This window comes from Sus scrofa, chromosome 15 (assembly GCF_054392235.1).
Source record: "Sus scrofa isolate SSC_HxYL_T2T_F1_AM1 chromosome 15, Sscrofa_HxYL_maternal_Yorkshire_Landrace_v2.0, whole genome shotgun sequence".
NCBI classification, from domain to species: domain Eukaryota; kingdom Metazoa; phylum Chordata; class Mammalia; order Artiodactyla; family Suidae; genus Sus; species Sus scrofa.
The window spans coordinates 134466197-134492748 of record NC_139397.1 but is presented as its reverse complement, the minus strand read 5'-3'; the positions used below and the strand labels follow the sequence as shown (position 1 = coordinate 134492748).

Below are 26552 nucleotides of genomic sequence, written 5' to 3'. Positions count from 1 at the left end.
CAGGGCAGTGCCAGCTTCAGTAGAGCAGTGGGTACCAGACAGTCACCGAGAGGGACCAGATTATTTTCTTAGTCCTTGAGGAGGGCAACCTAGGAAGAAACAAGGTGAAACTGCAGCTGGAGGGGGTTGGGTTAGTTTTAGGAGGTGCTGGTGGGAGCCCCAGAAGGGGCCCCGGGGGACTAAGGGGACAGTTGGAACCCCTTAACTGCAATCTCAAGAATAAAACTGCATGGAGTTCCCACTGTGGTGCATTGGGTTAAGGACCTGGGGGTATCACTGCAGTGGCACAGATCGCCACTGTGGCTCGGGTCACTGCTATGAGCAGGTTCGATCCCTGGCCTGGGAACTTGCACGTGCAGAGGGTGTGGCCAAAGGAAGAATAAGGTTGTGTTTGGCTGGGGAGAGCGGGGCCTGCCAGCACTGGTGGTGGGTGTGACTGTAGGGGGCAGGCTGATGAAGCAGAATCCCAGCCTGCCTTGTGCTGTCCTGGGGAGAACAGCCCAGGCCAACTGTGCCCCTTAAGACCACCTTGTTCTCAGTCTCTTCTCAATCTTGCACCACCTCTGTGAGCCCAGCCTCTGGGGTGGGGACAAGAGCCAGGAGATGGAATTGGTGTATGTGAGCATCTTTGGGCCATGAGCTGGACCAGCCCCCGCCTCAGTTCCCTCCTCTGTAAGGTGGGGAGCACGAAAATGATGCCCAGTTTGCCAGGTTGCTGCGAAGCGCTTTGGAGATGGTGCATCTTGTGGGGTGAGCGTCCTGTTCCTGGTTGGGGCCATGAGTGGGGGCTCCCTTGTGTGAAGCTGCCATTCCTCCGTTCCCCCACTCCCTGGGGTCGGGGGGGGTGATTCCCAGGTCTGAGGTGCAGGAGTGGGCCCCTCCCTGTACAGGGAGTCCTCCCACTGCCCTCTGCAGCCGCCTCTCCTCCTCCTCCCCCTGCTCCCCCGCCTCCCCCACCTCTCCTCACCGGGAGGATGATGATAAACACGCTGCCAGCTCGGAATAGGGCCTGACCTCAGCGGCGAGGCATCTCCCCTCGCCCCCCACCCGCCCAGCCGCCGGCCCTGCATTCCTGGAGAGGATGAGGTTGAGCTGTGGTGCTCACCCCTCCTTCATCCCGCCGGCTGCTGACCACCCGGCCACTTCCTCCCACCCAGTCTCATCAGAGCCCAGGGTGCCAAAGGGCCCAACTGTGGGCCTTGGAGAGGATAGTTAACGATGATGGTAATAGCAGTTCCATGTATTAAGCAATTAGACACCAGGTTCCATGCTAAGCACGTTACGTGGCTCATGTCACTGAATTCTCAAGACAGCCCCATGAGGCGGCTGCTATTATTATTCTTCCAGTTTTAACACAGATGGGGAGGAGAAGGTGGGGAGGAGGGGGAAATTGAGGCTCAGAGAGGTCAAGCTGCTTGCCCCACCTCACACAGCTAACGAGTGGGAGGAGCCAGAGCCCCTGCGCTGCAGATGGCCCAGGTCCACCCCCCGCCAGCCTCCGTGTCCCTTCTGGCAGCATTAGGCTCCAGTCAGCCTGTCCTGACCCACGACACAGAACCCGGTGCTGAGGGGAAATGTGAGCACGAGAGGCAAGACTTGCTCAGGGGCCCGGAACTCCTTGGGGCACGCACCTCAGCTGCCAGAAGAGACGCATGGGGAGGGGATCTCCTGGGTGCTGAGAGCTTTGCAGAGGCAAGTTAGGGTCCCTCCCTGTCCCCGCCCCGGTTCCTAGAGGCAGAAAGTTAGAGACCTGGGCAAGCCGGCAGCCCTCTCCAGGGCAGCCCTCTCCAGGAATGCTTTTGTTTTCAGGTCTATTCTAGGCTCTGATAGACAAAGGAAAGGATTTTTTAAATTAATATTTCCCCTGTGAACCTCACATTTTGAGAAGTTATATTCACTTCCCCATTTTTGTTAATCAAACACATTTCAGCTACCAACTAGACGTTCCAGGAGGCATGGGGTGACCTCCCTGTCCTTACCGAGGTGGTATAATTCCAAGCTCTGAAGTGTGATGTTTTGGAATGTTGACCAAGGCGCGCAGCCTTCATTTCCACCTTCCGGTCCCTCCAGTGGTCTAACACCCATTCACCTTGCTGCTGTCTTTCTCTTCCTGCCACTTCTGTGTAATAACCATCCAGACATCCCCAATCTATCATCGCACAGCCCAGACCCTCCCCACCTTCCCCTCCCACGATCGTATCATTCTCATCTTCCTTGCCAACTCTTTCATTGCTTTAACTCTTGGCTGGGCCTCAGGGTCCTGCTGGGCTGGTGACCTGCCTGCCTTCGAGGTTCCACTAGCAGGCTTGGGTGTCAGAGAGATGTGGGTTGGAATCCAGGCTTTGCTACCCACTGGCCTTGGGGCGTTGAGAAAGTCACCTGTTCTCTCTGAGGCATAAATGGGCATGATACTGTCTGCCTCCAAGGGCAGTCTGGGGATTGGAGATGCTCGGGGGACAGCGCCAGGCCTGAGCGGCCCTTGGTAAACAGCAGCAATCCATGATCAGCCAGCTAATCATCACTGTCCACCAGCAGCAGCATCCTCTGTGGCTGACATCTCTAGGGTGGCTGCATCCCTGCAGACGAGGGTGCAGATGAGGGCTTGGCCTGAGGGTGAACGGCTCCCGCTGGGGGGAAGTGTATCTGCTTCCCAGGCAGGGGGCAGTATGGGTGAGCTTGCTGGTTTCCCAACTACTGTCAGGCTTGTTCTCCTTTCCCATTTTATCATATCAGTCATCACCATCCTGCCCTATTACTTCATTTTTTAAAAAATGACTTGCTTTTTAAAAATATTTCGTTTGTTTTTTTTTGTTTTTTAGGGCCGCACTTGAGGCATGTGGAGGGTCCCAGACTAGGGGTCCAATTGGAGCTACAGCTGCCAGCCTACACCACAGCCACAGCAACGCAGGATCTGAGCCATGTCTGCCACCTACACTACAGCTCACGGCAATGCTGAATCCTTAACCCACTGAGCAAGGCCAGGGATCCACCTCATGGTTCTTAGTTGGATTCGTTTCTGCTGTGCCACAATAGAAACTATCCCCCAAAATTCAAAAAAAATTTTTATTGTAGTTGATTTACAATGTTCTGTCATTTTTTGCTGTACAGCAACGTGACCCAGTCATACCTATATTTACATTCTTTTTCTCACATTATCCTCTATCATGTTCCATCGTAAGTGACTAGATATAGTTCCCTGTGCTATACAGTAAGATCTCATTGCATGACTTGCTTTTTAATTTTTTTGTCTTTTTTGCCTTTTTGCCTTTTCTAGGGCCGTTCCTGTGACATACGGAGGTTCCCAGGCTAGGGTTCGAATCAGAGCTGTAGCTGCCAAGCCTACACCAGGGCCACAGCAATGCGGGATCTGAGCCATGTCTGCAACCTACACCACAGCTCATGGCAACGCTGGATCCTTAACCCACTGAGTGAGGCCAGGGGATCGAACCTGCAACCTCATGGATCCTAGTTGGATTTGCTAACCACCGAGCCACGACGGGAACTCCTTGACTTGCTTTTTTAAACCTTTTACTCATTCTAAGTGATAAAAGTTATGTGCTTAATCTATAATTATACGTTTTACATTTCTTGCCAAATAGAAAAAAATTAAAATTAAATTGATGAGCCATGTTTCCGATGAAAATCATCGTGAATACTCCACTTCAGGAAACACGGATCAGATGAACCTCTCTCACTCCTATGTGTATATATGTATTTTCCCCCTTTAGTCAGTTCTTTATTACGGGAGACAGCGACAGAAGTAGGAAGAAAGTATAGTGAACTTCTTTGTACCCCTACTCCTGCTTCAAAATTATCAATTTTTTGCTATTTTTGATTCACTCATTCTCCCTTCACTTTTTTTTTTTTTTTTTTTTTTTGCTGGAGTGTTTTTAAAGCAAATCCCAGACATTATATCATTTCACTGTAAATACTTTGGTACGTATCATTAACAGATAAGGACTTTTAATTTTAACATTACCACAATACCATTATCAGAGTCCACATAATTAATAACATTTTCTTAGGAGCAGCTAATACCTAGTCTGTGTTCAGTTTTCCCTGATTATCTCAAAAATGTCGTGTTTCGGTTGGTTGGTTTGAATTAGGCAGACGGGCTGGGAAAGTAGGCTCTAGTCGCCCTTTCTATTTCAGGAATAATTGTATGTCCACGTGTTATCATTGCCTCTGGCTCTTTTCTAATCAGCTGATGATAGGTGATCACTTTTTCTGAAAGGTCCTCATTTTGTAGTTTCTCTGCATCTGCTCTCCCATCATCCATCCTTTCCTCCAGTGCAAGTTTCCCCTCAGGCTCCCAAGCGGGGGTTTCTGGCCACTGGATGTGAAATCAGCGGCCCATTATCCCTCTGCCGTTCCCAGTTCCCTCTTGGCCTTGGTCTGGCCAACGCCCTGCCCTGCGCCCAGGAAGGAGGGGGCTCTGGAAGGAGAGGCAGTGGGCGCCTCTGGGTGAAGCTGGATGGACCAGGGGAAGCCCACGCACCTGGCTCCCTTGATGCCCCATCTGATGAATACCGTTTCTCTGAGATGTCCTCGTTAGGCTGCCAGGCTCGCTCGGATCAGGAGCCAGTGGGCACCAATGGAAGGGCTGGCCGTGGGGGGTCACGTGGCTCTGGGAAGCCTTACCAGGCAGCCGGCCTGGGACTGGCCCAGGCCTCGTGGGAATGCACCCCTGCTTTCAGCTGAGCTCCCCACCACAGCCCCACCCGGGGCCCCTGCACTCTTGCTTTCATTGCCAGCCAAGGTCCTGCCCTCTCTGAGCCTGGTCTCCCACTTGGGACGCTGCTCCCCTCCTCTGATCCCATCTCCCTGGGGCTGGGAAAGTCATGCCCCCGAGTCCCTGGGGCCTGTGTTCTTCCCGTCCTGCCTTTCCTCCCGAGGTCTCACGCCTCAGCCCTTGGCCTCCTGGGAAGTGGAGGGGACGGGGGCTGGGGGTGCTCGGGTCCTCTCCGGGGATGTCTCCTCAAGGTCTTGGGCCCCTTTGGGGAAGGCACAGCCCTTCCCTGAGTCTCCATGTTCTCATTTGAGAAATGTCCAGAACAGTGCTTGACATTATTGACGGAGTCACCAAGAGGGACATTTGAGATTTAGGTGCGTGCGTGTGTGCATGCGTGTGCATTGCGAGTGTGTATGTGCGCCTGTGCGCACCCAGACTCGAGAACTGCAGCCCTCAAACAGGGACTGGGCTTCAGGACTGAGGTGAGGGTTGCCTGGCATCACCCCTGCCCACCAGAACGTTCCAGCTCCTCACCCCCGTGTATGACCACGTCTCGTATTCGTTCTCTCTTGCCTCTTTCCTTCAGGTGTCCCGCATTCCACCTCCATGTCTTTGTGTCTCGGTTCTGTCTCTTTCTTGGCTAACTGCGTCACTCCTGTCTGCTGTGCCCCTAAGAACTCTGATGTACCTGTCATCTTAGGGTCCTGCCTTGGCCCCCAGGCCCACCCCTTCATCCTGACCCTTAGCCTTAAAAACCAAAGTCTCCTGCTTGGCTCCATGGATGCGGGGCCCATTTCTCTCCAGAGTGCTCTGGGACTTGGGGGTTTGGAGGGCTCGTGTCCCTCTTGTCCTCTCTCCCAGAGACACCCCTCCTCCCCCAAGGCAGCTACAGATCCCCCAGAACATCCTCTAAATCCTGACACCTTTGTGGGGGTATTGCCCTTGTGTGTGTGTGTGTGTGTTACTGGAGAGTCCCCTGTCCCTGAGCTTGTAATGAGCATGAGTCTTTCCCTGAGAAAAATGATCCCTGAGATGCCCCTGATCTACCCCAGTGGCACTGAAAACATGTGACTTAAGAGTCAGCCAGGAAGGAGGGTTGTTTGAGGTCCTGGAAAGAGCCCTGGCTTAGGAGTAGGAAGACCGGGGTTCAAATTCTGGGTCTCTTCCTTCCTGGCTGTAGGGTCTCAGGGAACCTCGGTCCCCTCACCGGCAAAATGGCCGTAACAATGATACCACTGAGCTGTGGAGAGGATGAGGTGAAGCACCGCTTGGGGGTGGGGGATCCTGTACCTTCCCCCTCACCCCTGGGCCCCCTGGGCAGGTGGGCTCCTTACGGAGGTGGCATGGGGTATATTTGCCCAGCTTGGAGGGATTGGAATGGAGGGAGGACAACCCTTGGTCTAGTCCACTTCTCAGGACTCTTGCCTGTGTGGGTGGGTGTCTCTGAGGGGTCCCTGGAGAGGGGAGAGTGCCAGGCCCCTGGCCAAGGCGTCTGTGCTGGTGGCGCCAGCTTCTGGGGCTCCTCCAGGATGGCGCTGCGGGTGGGTGGAATCCACAGGGGTGAGACACCGGGGCCGGAACGTGCCGAGGATGCTTGGGGCTGCTTATCTCTGGCCAGGAATGCACTGCGGTATTATTAGCCGGCAGCCTTCTCGCCTTTGGAATAACCACCCGGGTGGCATGGCTGACACCTGTCTGGCTCTGCCTGCCCAGACCGCCCTCGGGTGCCTGCACGGAACCTCCCATGGCTGGAGCTCCTGCATGTGCCTGTGTGTGCGCATGTGTGTGTGTGCATGGATCCGTGTGTAGGTGTGTGGGTGCCAGTGTACGTGTCAGTGTGGATCTTTGGGGGCTTTTAAGCCTGAGAGTGTGTGTGTGCAAAGAGTGCGTGTGTGTATCTGTACCCGTGTCTTCATGCCTGTGTGTGCAGATGTGTGTGAGTGCACATGGGTTTAAGTGCATATGCCTGTGTGTGGTATGTAGATATATGTTGAGGCGTGTGTGCATGGGGATGTGTGTATAAGTGCGAGTGTGCATGATTGTGTGTCTGTGTCTGTGTGTGCTCCTATGTGAGGGAAACAGGAAGCCCCGAGGAGGCCTAGGGAGCAGGAGGGAAATAAAGGAGGGGTGGCCGATGACCCCACCAGGGTGTGGTGAGGGGCTGGGGTTGCTGGGTGGGGGGAGGAGGGGACAGCAGGCAGATGTGCAGGGCAGGCGGGAGGGGCACTTGGGGTCTGGGCCACACCCCCTGATGGGACTCTTCAAGGCCACATCATAAAGAGCCCTGAGGTCAGCCAGCCTGAGTCCATCACTCACTAGCTTTGTGACCTTGGGCAAGGGACTTACCCTCGCCAAGCCTCATCTGTATCATGGTGATAATGAGAGTAACCTGCCTAGTAGAGTTGTTGGGAGAAAAAAAAAATTCAGTGCCTGGGACCTCCTCCAAGCTTGAGAAATGCTGACATGATCCGCCACCATTAACCTGACTGCAGATGCCTCTGTCTGCTCTGCATCTGGCTGTGGCAGCCTCTCTCTGGCTGAGACCTCCAGGCAGGGTGGGGGATCCCCAGCTCATTGTGCTCATGTCACGGTAACGAGATGGAGACCTAGTGAGGGCACAGGAGTGGTCCAGGGTCCTTGGGAAGCTGAGCGGAGCCATAAGGATGCAACCTCTTGGCTCCCGGCAGCCGTTTCTACCAAGAAAGGCTACCGAGGCTCTCTCTGCCTTGCTCGGATTTCTGGGTCTGCAGTGCCCATCCGGGAGAGAGAGGTAGGAAGAGTCTGGCAGGCTTTCTCAGCCTGACCAATGCTGCAGCTGCCCAGGGTGCATCTGTTCAGTTGCCTCCTGCTTCTTGCGGGACAGAGGTTCCCACTTCCTGTCCTAACTGCCCTCCTGTGCTTGGCCTCTGAGCTCCCCAGATGCTGCCACAAATCCTGATTCTCAGATGGGGATGAGCGAGCCCCAGCGGGGGCAGGCCCAGGGTCTTTGCTCCCTGGCCCGCTCCTGCCCAGGAGAGCTGACCATCTGGCCGTGGCCTGAGGTCCTCGCACCTGGCTGGGCTACCCTGGCCCCACCTTCTGCTCCCAATTCTGGCCAGACGGGAGTAGAATTCCTAGGAAGTGCTGGGCCCCTTTGGAGCTGGGCCCCCACCTGCCTTCTCGCTGGCCCTGCCAGCACATCTTACAGCCTCTCCCTCGGCCCCTTATTCCTCCCTGGAATGCCCAGGTTTCAGGACAGCTGCCCCCTCTGGGGGGTAGCAAGCCCAGGGTGTCACCAGCAGTATGGAGGTGGGAGTGGGCACCGTGGCGGCGCCGTGGCATGGTAGGGGGCATGCTGGGCAGAGGCATGTGGGGTCTACCAGGATCCCTGAGCCTGGGCAGGCTGTGATTGCCCTGGACGGCAGCCAGAGAAGACTTGTTTTTCACAACCACCACCAACTACCCGGAAGAAGAAAAGAAAAAACCACCACCAACAAAAACAACCACCAAACTTTTTTTTTTTTTTTTTTTTGGAATCTGCTGCTAATGGCCGATTGGCTGTACATTATTAAACAGGCAGCTGGAGCTTTGCCAGGGCAGGGTGCTTGAGCCAAGACTCACAGCCTGAACACAATGTTCCTAGGAAAACAGTCACCCATGGGGTGCCTGGGGAGGAGCACCCACAGGGAGGGGCTCCAGCTGTTGCCCTTTGCCCTGTTCATCCTTCCTGCCCTATCCTCTGTTCTGGTCATCTTGTGGGGAGCAGGGCTGTGCTGCACCTGGAGCCCAAGCATCCTTTATCTGGCTCCTGTGGGTCCCTCACCACCCTGGGGGCCCAAGCCACTCTTTCCCTCCTCATGTTTAAGTGGACAGGCTCCTGCTTTCATCCCACTGGCTCTCCTGGGGGCTGGGCTGAGCCCTGGGTTTGGAGCTGGACACCTGCTTCTACGCTTGACTCTATTGAGCTCCTCCCTGTGGTGACACTGGGACTCCCTCGTTGCCCTCCCGGGGCCTCAGTTCCCATATCATTACAAGAGGAGGATTGGGCTCACTCTAAATTCTCATCAACATTGTGTGAGCCATGACTGGGTGGCCTTGGGGAGAGGCTGGGGTGATTGTGACCCAGACTTTGGAGTCCTCCTTCCTCCAACCCTGGTTCCATTGGTGACACCAGGAGCCATGTCTCCTGCAAGAGGGGCTGGCCACTGGACCCATTCACATCTTTTTGATGGTGCCTTCAGCCACCTTGTAGCCAACCAAGGTTAAGGTCCAAGGAGTCAAGGTGACATCAAGTGGGAGAAAAGCAGAGGGACTGGGGTTAGGACAAATGCCATCTTGGGGAAGCCATCTTGGTGCCTCACTAAGGCACAAGGACAGAAGCACCGTGTGGGGTTGGGATCACGCCAGGGCGGACCCACTGCCTTCTTCGTCAGGCTGCTGCTGGCATGGGTGTATGTGGGCATCATTAGTTTGGGAACTGACCTTTAGGAATATTCTCTGAGCCTCTGGAGATAAGATGGCATAGTGGCTGGGAGTACAAATGGGTTCACTCCCATCACCACTGCTTCTTTGCCATCTTATTATTATTGACTTTTGGCACATGACTTCACCTCTTGTGCCCGAGCTTCCTCAGCTGTGTAAAGTGGGTTAGAATAACATCTACTCCCAGGGCCGCGGTGCAGAGTGAATGAGCTTGTGCGTGGACCGGGCCAGGCAGGTGTGAAGGGCAGTCTAGCTGTTGGAAGTAAGGTGGTCCCTCCTGCTGGCATCCTGCACTTTCCCTTCGTGTCACTCAGCGCTTGCGTGTATGTGTCCTCGCTTGTGTTTGTTGGGTGTCTCCCCTCCTCCAGGCCTTGTGGTCAGACTCTCCACCCGGCTTTGCTACCCGCCCCCAGCCCCTGCGGTATGGCACAGGGCCTGACCCACTGCGGCATTCACAAAGCATCCGCCGACGGAATGAGGGAATGAATGAATGAACAAATGTGGGCCGACTGGAAAATGATCAGAACCAGAGAAACTAGTGAGCATGTGGACAATGGAAAGAGCCAGAAACTGTGAAAGCGCTGGGGATGACCAGCCTGTGAAGCCACTACTCTGAGAGATTGTGAGCAATTGTGTGTCTGAGTGTGTGTAAGATTTTTGAATCAAGCTTTGAAGAGATTTGTTTTCCAAGGCAGAACCAGGAGCCTCGGAGAACTCAGGGCCGGGGGTGCTCAGGCAGAGCAGGTGTCACGTCAGGCACAAGGGAGCCCCGACTTGTACAGGAGGTCAGCTCACAAGTCCCCAATGTCCCTGCTGACTTGATGCTGCTGCTTGAGCTAGAAGAGTAGTGCAGTCATGGCCCATGTCAGTGAACTTCAGTTTCCTCATCTGTATTTTTTTAATTTTTATTTAAAAAAAATTTTTTTTTGGTCGTTTTGCCATTTCTTGGGTCGCTCCCACGGCACATGGAGGTTCCCAGGCCAGGGGTCAAATAGGAGCTGTAGCCGCTGGCCCACACCACAGCCACAGCAACTCGGGATCTGAGCTGCATCTGCAACCCACACCACAGCTCACGGCAACACCGGATCCCCAACCCACTGAGCAAGGCCAGGGATCGAACCCGTAACCTCACGGTTCCTAGTGGGACTCGTCAACCACTGAGCCATGACGGGAACTCCCAGTTTCCTCATCTATAAAATGGGATTAATAATGGTCAATACCTCAAAAATCGTTAGGAGGATTACAGTGAGTTAATTCCCACAAAGCTCTAAGAATATGGAAAGCACTCAACAAATTTGAGCGTTTATTTATTTTTATTTTATTGCCTTTTGTTTTTTTTAGGGCCACACCCTCGGTGAATGGAAGTTCCCAGGCTAGGGGTCGAATTGGAGCTACAGCTGCTGGCCTACCCCACGGTCTCGGCAATGCCAGATCTGAGCTGCATCTGCAGCCTACACCACAGCTCACTGCAATGCCGGATGCTTAACCCACTGAGCGAGGCCAGGGATCGAACCCGCATCCTCATGGATCCTAATCAGGTTCATTGCTGCTGAGCCACAACAGGAACTCTTAGCATTTATTAAGCAGGACCAAAGAGCTATAGGGGAAGAAGAGATGCACTGTGACTCTGGGCGGGGGTGGTGATGGCTTCTTTGAAGAAGGAGGACGTGGGGGGAGCATAAACTTATTGCACTGAGCCAGACTTTGCACTGAGCGCTCAAAGTGCTTAAGCGACTTAAGGGACTTGCCTGAGATCACACAGCCAGTGAGTGCGTGGCCAGGCTTCAGATGTGATCTGTGCCTGGACTCTTCCCTCCACTCCTGAGCTTCGGTGGGAGGGGCCAGGTGTCTCTGATCCTCACACCCTGGGAGAGACAGCAGCTCATTTCAAGTTGGAGCAGAGTGATTGGTATTATTATCTGTGGGGGGGAACTTAAGTCCGCAGAAGGGAAGTCTCCAGCCCTGACCAATCCTGAAAGTGCTATGTAGTTAAAAAAAATAGGAGTTCCCGTCGTGGTGCAGTGGTTAACGAATCCGACCAGGAACCATGAGGTTGCAGGTTCGGTCTCTGCCCTTACTCAGTGGGTTAACGATCTGGCATTGCCGTGAGCTGTGGTGTAGGTTGCAGATGCGGCTGGGATCCCGTGTTGCTGTGGCTCTGGTGTAGGCTAGTGGCTACAGCTCCAATTCGACCCCTGGCCTGGGAACTTCCATATGCCGCGGGAGCGGCCCAAGAAATAGCAAAAAGACAAAAAAAAAAAAAAATATGGGGAGAGCATGAGAGTAAGATGAGGGGGTGGACTTTTTGGCAGCTCATTGCCTTGGAGCCCAGGACAAGGAGAGCTAGTCATATGGGGAACACTGGAGGAGTTCCCTGGTGGCTCAGTGGGTTAAGGATCCAGTGTTGTCACCGCCGTGGCTCTGGTTACTGCTGTGACGTAGGTTCCATCCCAGACTTGGGAACTTCCATGTGGCATGAGTGTGGCCAAAAATAAAAAAGATGAGGGGTGAGGTTAGATCTTAAGGAGAAGGAATGGTGAAGTGACAACTTGAAATGGCAACTTGAGGGGGTGTGGGGAGGGGAAGGAGGTGACACAGAAGGGTGAGGAGATGGACGAAGGCCATGCTGGTGATGAGGGGGAGAAGGGAGAGGAATCCATGGTTTGGCAGGACCTGGACTGGTGGGCACCTCCAGCCTTTGGCAAGGGTGGTGGCTCAGGCCAGTCCTCCCAGGGCTACTGGGCAGTGGCAAGGGGGCAGTTTTGGGGGTAGGAGGCCAGGTGGCCAGCATGAGAGCCAGCCTGAGACAGCACATGCAAACCGAGCATTTAGCCACCAGCCCAGCTCCTTGTGTCTTCTAGCCTGGCTGCTGGCTTGACTAAAGATCAGCTCTCATGCTGAGGCCAGCACACTTTCTGCTGCTCAGCACCCACAGGCTAGCCTTGTCAGGATGCTGTCCTGTCCTTAGCAGCTGCTCAGCCTCTGGCTGTTTCTGCCTCTTGGTCATTCAGAGAGGCACAGGAAATGGTTCCAGGCTCAAAGAATTCAGAGATGCAGGGGCAGAGAGACAAGGGAGGTGCACATGGGCAGTGGAGTTTATCCTGGCTCACCTTCCCAAGGCAGTTTTTCAAGTATTTGATGATGACTGTTGTTATTCTTTATCATCTGAAATGAAAATTAGGCCCACCTTTCACATGAATTTATTCAACAAGTATTTATTGAGTGTGTGCTGTGGTCCTCATCTGGATGCTCTTTGGTTTCTAGCATATGGAAGAGAACTTGATCTTTCTGATGGTGTCTGGGCAACACAGAGTGGAACTTTCACCTCCTTTGATCTGGGTTCTATAGCTCTATTCATGCAACCGAAAGTGCAGGTACCTTTTGGGGACAGCCATATCCTATTACTGGCTGAACTGCACTTCAGTTTTACTGACTCTTAGATCTTTCCCTACATGATTAATTAACTCATTTCTTTTTGACATGACTTTTGAAGTTCAGTTGAGGACTTTACTCCAAGAGAAACGTTCCCTTGCTTATTCTGATCTTTTTATAAAGTCAGTTTTGTATTTCAAATCAGTTCGACATCTTAGCTGTTCCTTCTGCTCGTTGTTTTCTTCATGGGCTTGGTAAACCTCCATTCTGAGTCTTCACCTAAGTTACTGATAAGTATGTGGACAAGCCAGGGCAGAGGACAGAGCCCTTTGACAAGTCAGGAAGTTGACATTGATCTATTAATCAACGCCCCTTGGCTGGCTGGCTAGGAATCCACTCAGCTTTCCATCTTGTCTCTAAGCATTTCGTCATGGGTCCTGCAAACACCTTCCCAAAATCCAGATGGTCTGGGCTTGGGGCTTCCCTGACCCTCCTCCAGTCTAGGAACCTTATAATAATGGGTTAGGGTGGTGGATGTGGCTCTGTGAGGGAGAGCTGTGGACTCTCTGAAAGGACCCAGGCTGAGCCAGTAATGGGGGTGGGGGGGGCTAAGAGGAATCCTGCCCTGGAGGCAACTAGACGTCAGGATCCTTCCAGCTTTTCTTAGGGGGCAGGGATTTGTGTAGAGCCAGCTGGCACCAGTAGTGACGTTCAGCCAAGGACCAACATCTGCCTAGAAATGTGTCCTGGGATTCTTCCAAGGGACCTAAGAGGTTATCAGATGAGGAGTTGAAAGCCAAGAGGGACTGTGTGTGACCCTTGGTCACCAAGGCATCAGTGGGTGGTGAGTGAGCGGGGCAGGAATCCGAGGCCTTCACTCCCAATCTGAGGATCTTGCTGCTGGACCTCAGGGCCAATCCTGGCTGGAAACTGAGGCAGGCTCCAGGGAGGGAGGGACTCCCAGCGGGCTTTGTGGGGACAAGCTGTGGGCCAGCCTGTTTTCCCCAAGCTTCCCCTGCCCTTCTGATCTTCCGCCCGCCCTCGACTATGACTTCAGTACAAATCTGAGAGTAGGAAGCGGGAATGTGGAAGGCCTAGTGCTTCTCCCTCCCTGGGGGAGTGTGTGGCCTGAGGCCTTGCAGCACTTTGAGAGGTGCTGGGAATGTATGCAAATGAGATGCAAATAGGGGACTGCGGTGAGGAGGGGGGGGTGCCCCTGTTCCTGCCCCTCTGGCTGGAGACAAGGATGACAAATAGAGAAGGAAACGGCCAATGATCTGGGCTGTGAAGCCCAGCCTCAGGAAGGAAGGGAGGGAGAGGGGCTTTGTGGGGCAGCAGGGTGGGGTGTGGCTTCTGGAGCCAGCTCTGGAGGGTGCCCTAGCCAGGGGGACCCAGGGGTGACCCAGAGATGAAAGCATCTTGGAGGCCAGGCCCAAGTCCTCTCCAGTTGTTGGGGAGGGGTGCTCAGGAGGGGGAGGGTGCAGCCCCAAAGCACAGACATTGACCAAATGCCTGAGGCGAGCCCTGGGGCCTGGCTCCCAGCCAGCTGTGTGTTGGGCCCAGCAGGGTTCTGAGATTCAGGGCCTCCCCGTTGGGACCTGGGCATATGGCCCTGTCTTCTCTGTGCTGGAGAGAGAGGAGGAGAGTGGGGGCCAAGGATGCCTGAGCGGGTAGCTCCAGCGTCTCCCCCTGGAGACCACTCTGTCTCCCACCGTAGGTAGATTCAAGAAGCAGCCCCTCCCTTGTGGGTGTCCGGTCAGCTCTTAGCCCAGCTCAGAGGAACTTGCCCTTAGTGCTGTATGAGCCTGGGAATCCAGCCCCAGGAGACAGGAGGTCAAGTGCCATAGTGCCCTCCGGGGGGCGTGCTGGGACTTGGAATGCCCGCTTGTGCCATATGGGGACAGAGCCTTGAGTTGGAAGACTTGGATCCGAATTCTGCCTTCTTCACCGGTTGCTCTGTGACTTTGGGTGAATTGCTTAACTTCTCTGAGCCCATCTCTATGGCTGGGATAAGAATCATAGTCACTTCCCATGTGTAGAAAAACAGGTGTGAAAGTTGGGTTCAGGGTAGGTGTTTCAATGGTGATGAGAATGAAAGGAAGGAGTGAGTGGAAGCAGCTCTGGGATGTGCCTTCGTCCTTGCCCCCGCCCCCAGGGATGGGGACTCAGGCCTCTTGGGCCTTGACCTTTCTTTCTCCTGACTTTCCCTTGGCCCTTTCTTGTCTGTCTCTCTGTGCCCCTCTGTTCCCCTTTCTGTCGCATCCCCTCCTCTCCCTATGGCAGTGTCTAACTCAGCACCTGGCCCCAACACGCAGTTCATTTTCCCTGCTTCTCAATGGCCTCTCTGTGGCTCTATGGGCGGCCTGGCCACCCCCAGCTCCCTCTCCTTCCTCCTTCTGGGTCCCTGCTTCTGACCCGCTCTTTGTCCCACTCTCTCCTCCTGGCTTTTCTGCCCTCCGTGTCTCGAGCGTCTATCTGCCATTAACAAGCATCCATTGACCACTTATTAGATGCCAGGCACTGCCCTGCTCCTTTCTGGGCTCTGCGGGGCTCTCCTTGCCTCCTTGCTGCCGCCTTCTCTCCCTCCCACCCCCTTCGGCCTCCTGCCCTCCCTTCCCCCAGCTGCACTGGGCTCCAACACTGGTATTATTCAGTTTTATGAGAAACCCTTCCCCCACCCCCCAAGCCAGGCCTGCCCCTGAATGGACCAACCACAACTGGAACCAGATGTGCAGTGCTGCACATGGGGATGGGAGGGAGGGAGGGAGGGAGGAGGGAAAGGGGCATGGGCTGGCTCAGCGAGGGGGGAGGGCGTTGGGGGATGGGAGATGGGAAGCCCTGGGAATCTAGAGTCTTCCTAGGCCTAGAGGGGGAGGATCAGGGAGGAGAGAGAAAGGGGCTGAGCAGGCTTCTTGGGAAAGCAGTTCTGGGTGTGTGTGTCTGTGTGTGAGAGTGAGATGGTGCGGAAAGCCTGGCACTTGAGATCTGCTGCGGGACAGCTCTTGGAAATACAGGGAAAGGCAGCTCTTCTTCGGAATTCTCTGGTTCCTTGACTTCCTCTGTGGTTTCTAGAGACTTACTGAATTGATGGTTCTGTCCCCAGGTGCTGGAGCAGAAAGGCTGGGATAGAGGGAATGATGGTGGAGTGGGGGATGAGAGCAGCTGGAGGAGGACATTTCTCAGAGCCCCACCCCCTGCATCTGCCGCAGACCTGGGGTGGGTGGGATGCTCCTGGGACATCTGTGTCTCACTCAGTCCAGTGACCCCCATGTCTTAGCATAGTCAGTTTTTTTTTTTTTTTTTTCTGTCTTCGATCATATCGCTTTGAAGATAAAGGTCTGCATACAATTTTCTTGGTATAGCCTTGTGTAGAATTAAGTGGTTAAAAGAGCCCTTTCAGAGAGTTCCCATTGTGGCTCAGCAGTAATGAACCCAACTAGTATCTACGAAGATGTGGGGTCCATTCCTGGCCTCACTCAGTGGGGCAAGCTGCGGTGTAGGTCGCAGATGTGGTTCGGACCTGGCGTTGCTGTGGTTGTGATGTAGGCTGGCAGCTGCAGCTCTGATTTCACCCCTAGCCTGGGAACTTCCATATGTTGCAGGTATGGGCCTAAAAAGAAAAAAAGAAAAAAAAAAAAAAGAGCCCTTGCATTCAATTTCTAACCAATCATCCACCCATCTCTCCATTATCCACTTACTCTTTCCACATTTATTAAGAATCTTCTAGGAGTCAACATTGTGCTAGGCCCTGGACAAAGTTGGAAAGGAGAAAGAAAAGGATGAAGAAACCTTTGCTCAACTAATGGGAGACACAGGAGTGCCCCCAAGTGTGTGTCACAGCATTAGTATAGGAGCCTTGGATATTCAGAGGAGGGGTTGGTACCTGCCAAGTGGAGAAGGATCCATGGAGAGTGTGGCTTTTGAGTTGAGCCCTGAACGTTGTAAGATGCTGATGGCTGCATCCCAGAGGGTCTCAAACGTCCTGCTGCAGAACTGGGGCTGGATGTGGTATATGGCGGGACTCTTAGATGTGATAGGGGGTGATAGTGTGTCGGGGGTGGAAGGAAGCCGTGGAGAGGATGACACTTCTGCTAATCCATGACCTGGGGGAAGGTTCCACTTTTACAGCGGCTCCCCAACCCACCTCTGGATGAGCCTAGATGGCTGTTGTAGAATCCTCAGTTCCCTCCCCTCACCAGGGCTTGCTCAAACCCCCGGCTGCCCCTGGGCTGCAGTGGGTATGAGGGTGAGGCAGGATAGGGCCATTTGGAGACCACTTTGCCCCAGAGTTGGGGCCAAGGAGGCCTGGGCAGGGTTTCCTTATGCAGTTTCAGAGAGGCCAGGTTTTTCCCATCTCTGGTCACAGGCTGAGGCCACTGTCAAGGCTGGTAGGTTGTGAGATGCTGGAATTTGGGATCTGGGAGGCCAGACTCTTCCCATCTGGGAGGAGATGAGGTCATCTTGCTGCAGAGGCAGGAGCAGGGGGTGGATGCAGTGGGGCCTCTATCCCCACCCTCCCCACATAAGATCCTGAGAGGGTGCCCCTCCCCCGCATCCTCCTGGGCTCCATTGTCACTCATGATGGTGGGGGGAGCAGCCCTCTAACCTGTTGACATCTCTGTGACGCTGGCCCCAGATGCCACCAAATCTTTGCCGAGGCCATTTATTCCTCCTGGGTCTCCCCTGTCACTTTTCCTCTCTGGAAAATTGAAGCCTGGGGAAGGGTTTGGCTGGATTCATAAAATTAGTGAACATAACCAGAAAAGATCTGGAAGATCTTTGGATCCAAACTCATTGGACAGCAGGGGAAACTGAGGAGGCTCAGACATGCGGGTCACTGGCCCGGGACCTCACAGGAAGGTGGCCCAGATGGCAAAGAGAATGGCCTTTTCATCTCTGGAGGGCTGAGTGGTGGGGAGCTTGGCTCCAGAGCCGGCCCGTAGGATCAGAGTTCCTGCTCCACGCCATCCTGTGTGGTCTTGGACAAGTCAGCTAACCGCTCCAAGGTCACTTTCTTCGGTGAAAACAAGAGAGAGAGATTGAAAGATTAAGTGAGAGAGAGAATATTCTTTTAAGTGCCAGGCATACAAATAGGTGTGCTGCAAATGACTTTTCTCTTCCCCTCAAAATAACCCTTTCTGCTTCTATACTTTTATCATGTTATGGCACTCTAAACTTTTCAAATTGCATTTCCCCCAGTTTTTTTTTTTTTTTTTTGGCTGCTCTGCAGCATATGGAGTTCCTGGGCCAGGGATCAGATCTGAGCTGCAATTTCTGATCCAACCCGCAGCAGGATCCTTAACCCACTGTGCTGGGCTGGGATCAAACCTGAGACCCACTGCTCCCAAGACACTGCTCATCTCGTTGTGCCACAGAGGGAACTCCTCCCCCAGTAGTTTCAATTGTAATTTTTTTTTTTAACATATGAAATAGTTGAAAGTATAATATGACAAGTGCCCTGATTCTGTACTGAACACTGTATTTGCTTTAACACGTTTCTATCTCTCCATCAATCTTTTTTTTTTTTGATGTGTTTCAAAGAGACTTGGAACATGCATTTTATTAACTAGAGTTCAATTCAAATCACGTTTGAATATATAGTCACAAATAGCTTAACTCAGCCCAGAGGAAAAAAGCAAGGATTTTTACCCCACATTTGACAGATAAGGGGAGAAACGGGTTCAGAGTAAGATCTCCAGTCACAAAATGAGTTGGAAACAGCAGGAAGCAGAGCAGTTTCCCAAAGTTGGGAGTTGCAGTTATTATTATTGTCTCACCAACCATCCTTCTCCACCCACTCATCCTCGGGCCATTTCTCTCCAGCAGTGTTTCTTCCGTGGGGTCCTGGACCTCTTGGCATCCTGCCCTCTTCCCCCGCCTCTGCTCCGAAAGCCCTCCGCCCCTCCCTGAGGGTCCCCAGGGAGGCAGCTGAGCCAGTGGCCGAAGGGGGAGGGCACTCTTCTTGGCATGCCATGCCCAGGCATATGTGCCCTGCCACCAAGCCAGCGAGCGGGGAGCTGGAGCCGGGGAGCTGGGCGTAAGGGCCCTGGCTGAGTGCTTCAGGGGTTAAAGGAGGCGGCGGGGCGGACCGCTGGCCGGAGCCGGGGATGGGGGAAGGAGGCGGTGCGCCCAATAGCCCGGCCCGCCGGCTGCCAGGGGAGGGAGCCGGGCGAGCAGCGCCCTCGTTCAGTTGCTCCCAGCAGTGGCCCTGGGACCAGCTCCGCTGCCTGTGCCTGCTCCCCGCCCGCCCGGACACAAGGCTCACTCGCACCCTCCTCTCGGCAACCAGCTTCTTGCCAGCCACAGCCGCTGCCCCCTTACTGCCCACTGCCCCCGTCCTGTGAGCCCAGACACCCACCCCACCCAGTGGCTCCTCTGCCGGAAAGGTGAGTGTGGCGTCGGGTGTGCGTGCTGGCGTGAGAGAGACGCTCTCGCTCTTGGCCCTGATGCTGTCAGGACCTCCGATCAGGGCGTAAGTTAGGGGAGGAGGGAGGTCAGCCCGTCTGGTCACAAGCCTCTGGGCTAGGTAGCCCCTCCGGACCAACCTGTCCATCCCCTGAGGTCAGCGTCTGGTTCTGGCAGCGATGTCTGGGGCGCGGTTGTCCCTGCTCAGGGGAGAGACCAGTCAGAAGGAGTTTTGTTTGCTGGAGAAGTTGTGTGTCTCTGGCTGCTTGAGACTGAGGCCAGCAGGGGTGAGTGGGGAGGGACGAACTGACCAAGGTTGGGGGAGGCTGCGGTCTCGAGTCGCTAGGGTCCCTCCCTCTACCTGCCTGCCATCATTGGACTGCCTGGGGGAGAAGACCAGGGCACAGGTGTGGGCATTCTTGCCCCCTTCCCTCCTTTCCCCGCCACGGGATGGAGCTGTTACTGGGCACCATCCTCCCCTTAGGGCTCGTCTTACTCCCATCCCTCATCAACCAAGAGGCAGCTGCGGTGGAGAGTTTGGCAGGCCTGGAAAGGTCCGGGCCCCCTGCCTTATGCCCCTCAGCGTGTGTCCATGCGCCTTTGCCCATGGGCACAGGCTGGCATGTGTTCCCACTGCTGCCCTCCCCCAGCCAGCGCTCTTACTCCTTCCTGACCCCTCTGGGCAGAAATAGCTAATCCAGGTGGTTAATGAACAGACACATGCAGCTGCCTTTCCCCCTCCCCTTCCTCACTCCTCACTGCTCGCCTCCTGCCCAGACCCTCTGATACCCTGCCTGCCAGTTGTTCCTGCTGGAGCATCCATGCAGGGCCAACCTCGGCGTCTGTCCCCCCACCCCTACCCCCCGCCCCAGTCCCCAAGTTCAGGACCAGGGCCAGGACTGCCCGCCCAGATGTTTTTAGGTTAACTACTGTCTTCGAAGAGGAAACGGGGAGGGTGGTGACCAAGGGGTGACCAAGAGAAGCCTGCTGAGCTCCCAGTCGGGCTGGGCTCCCTGCAGGGGGTGGGATGGAGTTAGGGGACAGGATGGGTGCTGGGTAGGGAAGGAGTTGGTCTGGGAGGGCAGGACAGGAGGTTGTGGGGTGAGGCTAAGGGGGGCACTGGAAATGAGGATGCTGGAGTCTTTGGGGACAGGGGCTTCTATTCTGGAAGCCTCAGCGTCCCTTTCATGTGGCAGAGCCAAGCCCAGAGGTTCATGAGGGTGTGGGGAGAGCACCCTTTCTCCTTTGGTCTCTGCTGGGCCCCTTCCTGAAGCTGCCTGGGTCGGGTGGGGACCCCTTGGGCTCAGATGTGGCCTTAAGTTGCTCCTACCCCTGCCAGCTGGTGGCTCCTCCAGTTTCCCCCACCCTCGAGCTGCCCTAGCACCTCAAACCTTGCTAGAGCTAAGGCACCCTCTGCTCTGACCCCTCTGGCCTAGGGGTGCAGGAGGGAGGACTTGGACCTGGCTCTGGATGAGGAGCTGAATGGAGAGCTCTGAACTGGATCAGTGCTGGGATCCAGCTTGCGGTTGGCCTTGACTCTGCTTTCCGTAGAGGGTAGGGGGTGGAGACCACGGGCCAGGGCCTAGGAGGGTCTCAGCTAGTTCAATAGGCAGGACTAGGAGCCAGAACTTTGATGCAGAGCTGAGAAGTCTTGGGAGGCAACCTGGGAACCCTCTGCTTCCAAATCCCCGGCCTTGAACCTGTCTGGCTTTCCTTCCTGATCCCTTATCCCAAGCTTCATACTTCACTTCCCTCAAAACTCCAGGTCAGACTCTCCCCATAGGGGCTGCGGGGTCCAGAACTGTAAACACAGGGAGCTGGTGGCTGGGGTGGGGAGGTGCTGGGGTGGGGTGGGGTGCAGAGAAGTTTAGAGACGAAGTTACTGTTCGGTGACCATCTTCTCATTGCCGGTGGACTGTGGCTGAAGCTTCGGCATTTGGGAACACTCAGTGTGCAAAGTAGGACGTCAGAGGAGGACTCAAAGGGGCAGAATGGATTTTTGTTTGATGAAGGAAGCTCAGCTCGGTTTAATGAAGGGCTTTCCAGCAAGCCTGGTGGGTCCGCAGAAGAACTGGCTGCCTTGTAAGGTAGTGAGAATCCCGTCGAGGGGGGGAGTTTAGACAGAGGCTGGACAACAGCTTGTAAGGATTCCTGAGCTGGGATGTGGTTGGAAGGGTTGACCTTGAAGGTCTCCTGGGATGTTGAGGTCCTGGGATTCTTGGAGTCGGAGAATTCTCTGACACCCAGTTCAGGGAGCAGGAAGGCAGTGGCCTCTGGCCTGGGGTGTGGGCACAAACAGGACGTCAAGGTCCTCCTCCTCCCGGCCAGTGTTTGGGGAACAGAGAGCCGGCTGCTCTGCATCGAGCCCATTGCTCAATGGCTCCCCAGGTCTGCTTCAGCTGCTTCCTGCAAGGAGTTTCTTCCGATTCCTCTTGTCCTGCTCCTTGCCCTGTTGGTTAACCCCACAAGGGCTGGAGTAGACCTGTGTGCTGAGGGCTTGGTGTGGAATGGAGAGGGCAGAAGCCCTGCCAACCCTGACACCTGCTGCTCCCACCCTGCAGTGAGAGTCCAGGCCCGGCTCCTCCTCCAGGTGGTAGCTGGGGGTAGTGGGGGAGAAGGGGGTGTGCTGTGGGAGTGGGCAGGGGGGCTTTCCTTGGCCAGCCTGGAGGTGGTAGCCAAGATCTGGGATGCAAAATACACGGGGGCTGCTCTTCTCTCAGCCTCAGCGTGCGGATATAAAATAATACAGGATTGTCAGGGCCACTAGAAGTGGTTTGTGTAACTCACCGCTGGGGGTACAGGCCAAGGGCGTTGTTCTCAAGGGCCTCTCTGAAGCATGAGAGGAGCCAGCCACCTGCTCCTGCTCCCCCTCACCCCCCCCCCCGCCACCTCTCCAGACCTGTTTTCCAAGGTTGGGGGGTGGGGGCGGTTGCTCAGGGAGCAGAGAGGAGAGGCAAGGTGGGGATGGGGTTCAAGATTTCTGAACACCAAGCCCTGGGAAGCTTGGGCTTCCCTTGATGGGATGTCAAGGTGGGCTCCTGGGGTGAGCTCCAGATCCACACTAGGTGTCCCAGCCTGCCTCTCCTTACAGCTCCCCTTTCTGGGGGCCCTGTGGGCCCTGAGGATGAAGTCCTTTCTGCTAACTTCAGTACCCTGGGACCAGATGAGGCTGCTTAATTAGGACACTCCTTCCTCTGATCCGACAGGGACCCGATGGGAGGGGCAGGAAGGTGAGGTGCTTCATGTGCCCTTGACCCTGGAGCAGGCATGGTCGGAGCTGGGGTAGCCAGCAAAGGCTTTCAGCTGCAGCTGCTCTGTCTTCTTGGCTTATTTCCAGGGCCATGAGTCTCTTTCACCTCAGAAAGGGAAACTGAGGCCCAGTGCGGGATGTGTGTTGAAGGGGGCGGAGGAAAGCCCTCCCAGTTACCAGACTCTAAAAAAAGCAAACCAGAATTGGGAGTTGCCAAAGTTCTCGTTGTGGCTTATCTTAAGTGACTTATTGAGTTGAGAACCCAACGTGATTTCCAACATAGAGTCCATGAGGATGTGGGTTCGATCCCTGGCCTCAGTGGGTTAAGGATCTGGTGTTGCCACAAGCTTCGGTGTAGGTGGTAGATGTGGCTCACATCTGCGGTGTAGGCCAGCAGCTGCAGCTCCAATTTGACCCCTAGCCTGGGAACTTCTATATGCTAGGGCTGTAAAAAGAAGAAAAAAATAAATTAAATGGGGAGTTCCCTTCATGGCTCAGCGGTTAATGAACCTGACTAGGATCCATACGGATGTGGGTTTGATCCCTGGCCTCGCTCAGTGGGTTATGGATCTGGCGTTGCCCTGAGATGGAAAGAAATGGGAGGTTAAAAGAACGAGGTACGGTATAATGAAAGTATTCATGTACATAAAAGAAAGAAAGAAAAGAAATGCGAGTGATGCTATAGGAAGGAGAGTATGTTTTGGGGAGACTGGAGGGGACATTTGTCCCCAGGGTCGACCCCTCACAGCCCTGGTCTTAGCTTTCAAAGCTATTAGGTGTGCAGAGGAGTGGGCACCAGTGAGCTGGAACAAGGGTAGTGGGGGTGGCAAGGCTGCCAGTCTCGTGGGCCCTGCCTTCTCCCTGGGTGCCCCCTCCATTATGCGCGGGCACGCGCGGCTCTCCCCTCCTTCCTTCTCTCCAATGGCCTGAAACACTTTCCCATCTCGGGTGGGGGTGGGGTGCGCTGAACACACAGCTGGGTCCCTGACCTGTTTCTACCCAGGTCGGTGGCCTGGACCATCTTCCTACTTGTCCATACTTTGCTCTCCCTCGGGGAGGGGGGTTGGTTTCCACGGAGCTGGAGCTTTGGTGGGGTGGGGCAGGTAGGTGGGCCCAAGCCAGTCCCTGGCACTGCCTCCTCCACGGTTAGTCTGGGCTCTGTCATCCCTGCCTTTTTAGGGCTGGAAGCCTGTAGCTCAGGCCTGGGTGTTCCGGGAAGCAGAGAGGCACCAGCCCAGAAGGGTGGAGTCTCAGGAGCTGATGGGGCTTGAGGGCCTGTGGGAGGACCCGAGTGGAATCCTGTCCTTCTGCCATGGCAGAGCGGGGCTGGTCCCTGTCCTGGTTCACATCCCCCAGGAAACTTCCCAGGCCTTCTCCAGCAGAGAATACAGGACCCCTCAGTTTTCCCGGCTCCTGTAAGCTTCCTGTGTGCTCACCTCTCTTCTAGCTGGATCGCAAGTTCCTTGAGGGCAGGCCTGTGCCATTTGCCTCCCTGGTGATCCCTGCTGTGCTTGGCAGAGTGCTGCTTTGCATGAGTCGACTGACTAATGAGGGGCCGAGGGGCGAGGGTTTTAGACAATTTAAAATTTAAAAGAACAATTTTATTCTTTAATATAATCTTTAAAGGTTACTTTCCGTTGACAGTTACTATAAACTATTGGCTATATTCCTTGTGTTGTACACTGCATCTTTGTAGCTTTCCTTACACCCAAAGGTTTGTCCCTCCCACACCCCCGCCCCTCTAACACCCTTCCCCCTACCAGTGGTTTGGTCTCTGTGAGTCTGCTTCTTTTTTTTATTATCGTCACTGGTTTGTTTGAAGTTTTAGATTCCACATATAAGTGATATCGTACGGTATTTGTCTTTCTCTGTCTCACTTATTTCGCTAAGCATAATGCCCTAGAAATTTTTTTTTCTTTTTCTTTTTAGGGCCACACCTGTGGGATATGGCACGTCCCAGGCTAGGTGTTGAATCAGAGCTGCCGCTTGTGGCAATGCCAGATCCTTAACCCACTAAGTGAGGCCAGGGATCGAACCTGCATCCTCATGGACCCTATGTTGGGTTCTGAACCCGCTAAGCTGCCATGGGAACCCTATACCCCAGATGTTAAGAGGATCAAATGAGTTAGTTTGAAGAGTACCTGGCACATAGTAAGTGCTCAGTAAATGTTCATAATTATTGGTGGTGGTGGTGGGGTCCTTCCAGGAGCCCAACTCTGAGTTGACCCTCTTGTCTTCTGTTGCTGTGATTCTACCCCTGAGACGGGAGGGTTATGGGACCAGAGAGTGGAGGAGGCGGTGGACCCTCAAAGGGTGGTAGCATCAGAGCGTAGAGGAGAGACTTCCTTTCCCTGACTATCCTTGTCTCTCTCTGTGACTGGGGGGAGGTGAGGAGATAAGGGGACCTCTCAGAACCTTCTCTGCCCGGGAGCCATGCAGACTGTGTTTATGGAGGACTCTGAGAATGCTGCCATCACTGTAAACAAGATGCATTACTATAAACCAGCCCAGGCTCCCCTTCTTGGCTCCCATCCCATTCCTAGATGAGAGTCACCAAATCAGAGTCTCCCAGGCCCAGCAAGAACATGGCCTGGCCTCCAGGAATCCCACTCTGGACCTCCAGGCAAGCGACTCTGGACCATGGGCTACACCCACAGGGGTAGCATCTACACTTGAAAGTGAGATTCCCCAAATAATGCTGCAAATTGCTGTGTCTTATACCTTTCGGTCTCTCTGAAGTCTAACCTGCATCCCTCTTGCTGCAGCTGTAGTTCTGTCCCTTGTTGGTAGGTGTGGGGGAGAGCCGCGCCCAGCCCTTCCTGCATGTCAAGTAGCTGGGAGCTTTGACCCCTTCCTAGGAGCAGGCTCCTGGCCGCGCTCCCTCTCCATCCCAGGCCTCTCTGGGGTCCTCTGCTTTCCGGTGCCCCTGATGTTCCTCATTAGCAGGGGTCAGCCCTCGAGGACTGCCAAGCTAGGTGCTCCACCTAGCCCTGTTCCCTCCCAGGGAGACAGAGGTTGCTCCGGGTCGGGGGGTGTGAGCTCCATTTCCGGACCCCTGGCCCGCCCTGTTGCAGCTGTAAAAGGCATTAAGCTTTTTTTTTTTTTTGGAGAAAGAATGGGCTTGGGCTGATGATGATGGCAGCTGGGGAGAGTTCCTGAGCTCAGCCCGGCCCTATCTCGCTTCCCCTTCTCAGCCCCTGTTCACCTTTGCCCCCTTTGTAGACCATTGCTCATCTAGAGGAGGTGCTCACCTTTGACCTTTGACTTCAACCAGACCTGAGCCAACAAGACCGTTCTCCAACAGCCCCTTAAGGGGAGCAGTCTGTGGGTTCAACACTGGGCTTAGTGCTGGGGTGGGGGTGCCCAGGAGGCAGGCAGAGGGCTTCAAGGGACCCTTTGGGGAGGGTTTCTGCTCTGGAGACCCTGCGGTCAAGGGCAGTGGGAGAGCAGGCTTCCTGCTCTGTCCCTGGACTCTGGACCAGTCCTCTCCTTTGCTGGGTCTGGAGTCCTTACCTGTAGAATGGAGGGCTGGAGAGGTGCTGGGCTGGAAGAGTCTGCACGTCCATCTTGCCGCTGGAGCCTCCTCTGGTCCCAGGCTGCGAACTTCACCTTGGATTGACCTTGCTTCCCTCCCCACCCTGCCCCCACCTCTGGCAATCGCTGGCAGGAAGTCCTGCTGATTAGGGCCCTAATCACTGGCTGAGACTCCCAGAAACAGCCGAGCTGTTTGAGCAGAGAGGGACAGGCCAGACTGGGAAGGGGGAAAGCACGGGAGAAACCCCCACCCAGGGATGTGGGTTGGGGTGTTGGTTATGACTGGGGGGCACCAGATGCCTGCTTGGGGCTGAGGGTTGGCTCCTTGGCCCAGTGCAGTGCCCAGGCACCTGCCATGGGGGCCATGTGGCAGCGGCTGAGTGCAGCCGGGCACACTTAAAAGCCTTTTTGGGCCTCAACCCTCTGCCAAGCAAGGCAGACATGGTCTAGTAGGAAACAAAGGGGAATAGGCAGAGGGTTTCTACACATGCGGAGGGGATGTCAAATAGGAAGCAATGCATACGAACTTGCGGAGTGGAGAAAGCTTTGGAGAAGAGGGGCCATTTGAGATGGGTTTTGAAGGTTGAGAAGGAGTTTGGCAGGAAGGAAAAGGGACACAGACTTCTTTGGGTACAGGGGAAGGGGACATGAAGGCCCAGTGGCACGCATGTAACAGTGGATAAAATAACGGCTCTAGCCCTGGGTCAGAGTCCGACAGGCTCGGGTGTCCCTCCCAGCTCTGCTGCTTACTCGCTGTGTGACCTTGGGCCAAGCCTCAGTGTCCACATCTGTAAAATG

The 26552-nt window shown here is 54.8% G+C and overlaps 2 protein-coding genes across 30 annotated transcripts in view; one reads left to right on the top strand and one right to left on the bottom strand.

Moving 5' to 3' along the window:
* TNS1 (tensin 1) overlaps positions 1-26552 on the top strand; it is a 245059-nt gene that overhangs the window by 76554 nt on the left and 141953 nt on the right. For 6 of the 29 annotated variants that reach the window (XM_085000371.1, XM_085000364.1, XM_085000368.1 and 3 more), the window contains exon 1: positions 18753-18951. The exons of 22 other annotated variants lie outside the window; for them this stretch is intronic. Coding sequence is in view for 1 of the 7 variants with exons in the window: in XM_085000336.1 (XP_084856462.1) it covers positions 19150-19257 (108 nt within the window). In the remaining 6 variants the exon portion in view is untranslated. Of the gene's footprint in view, positions 1-18752; positions 18952-19134; positions 19258-26552 lie in introns of those variants that run through there. One more of the 29 variants, XM_085000336.1, reaches the window with a different exon arrangement.
* LOC146396140 (uncharacterized) lies at positions 16255-19118 on the bottom strand. Its single transcript, XM_085000901.1, has 2 exons — positions 18347-19118; positions 16255-17579 (listed from the first exon to the last, which is right to left on the bottom strand). Exons 1-2 carry the CDS (start codon positions 19116-19118, stop codon positions 17554-17556), a joined length of 798 nt encoding a protein of 265 aa, XP_084857027.1. The 3' UTR covers positions 16255-17553.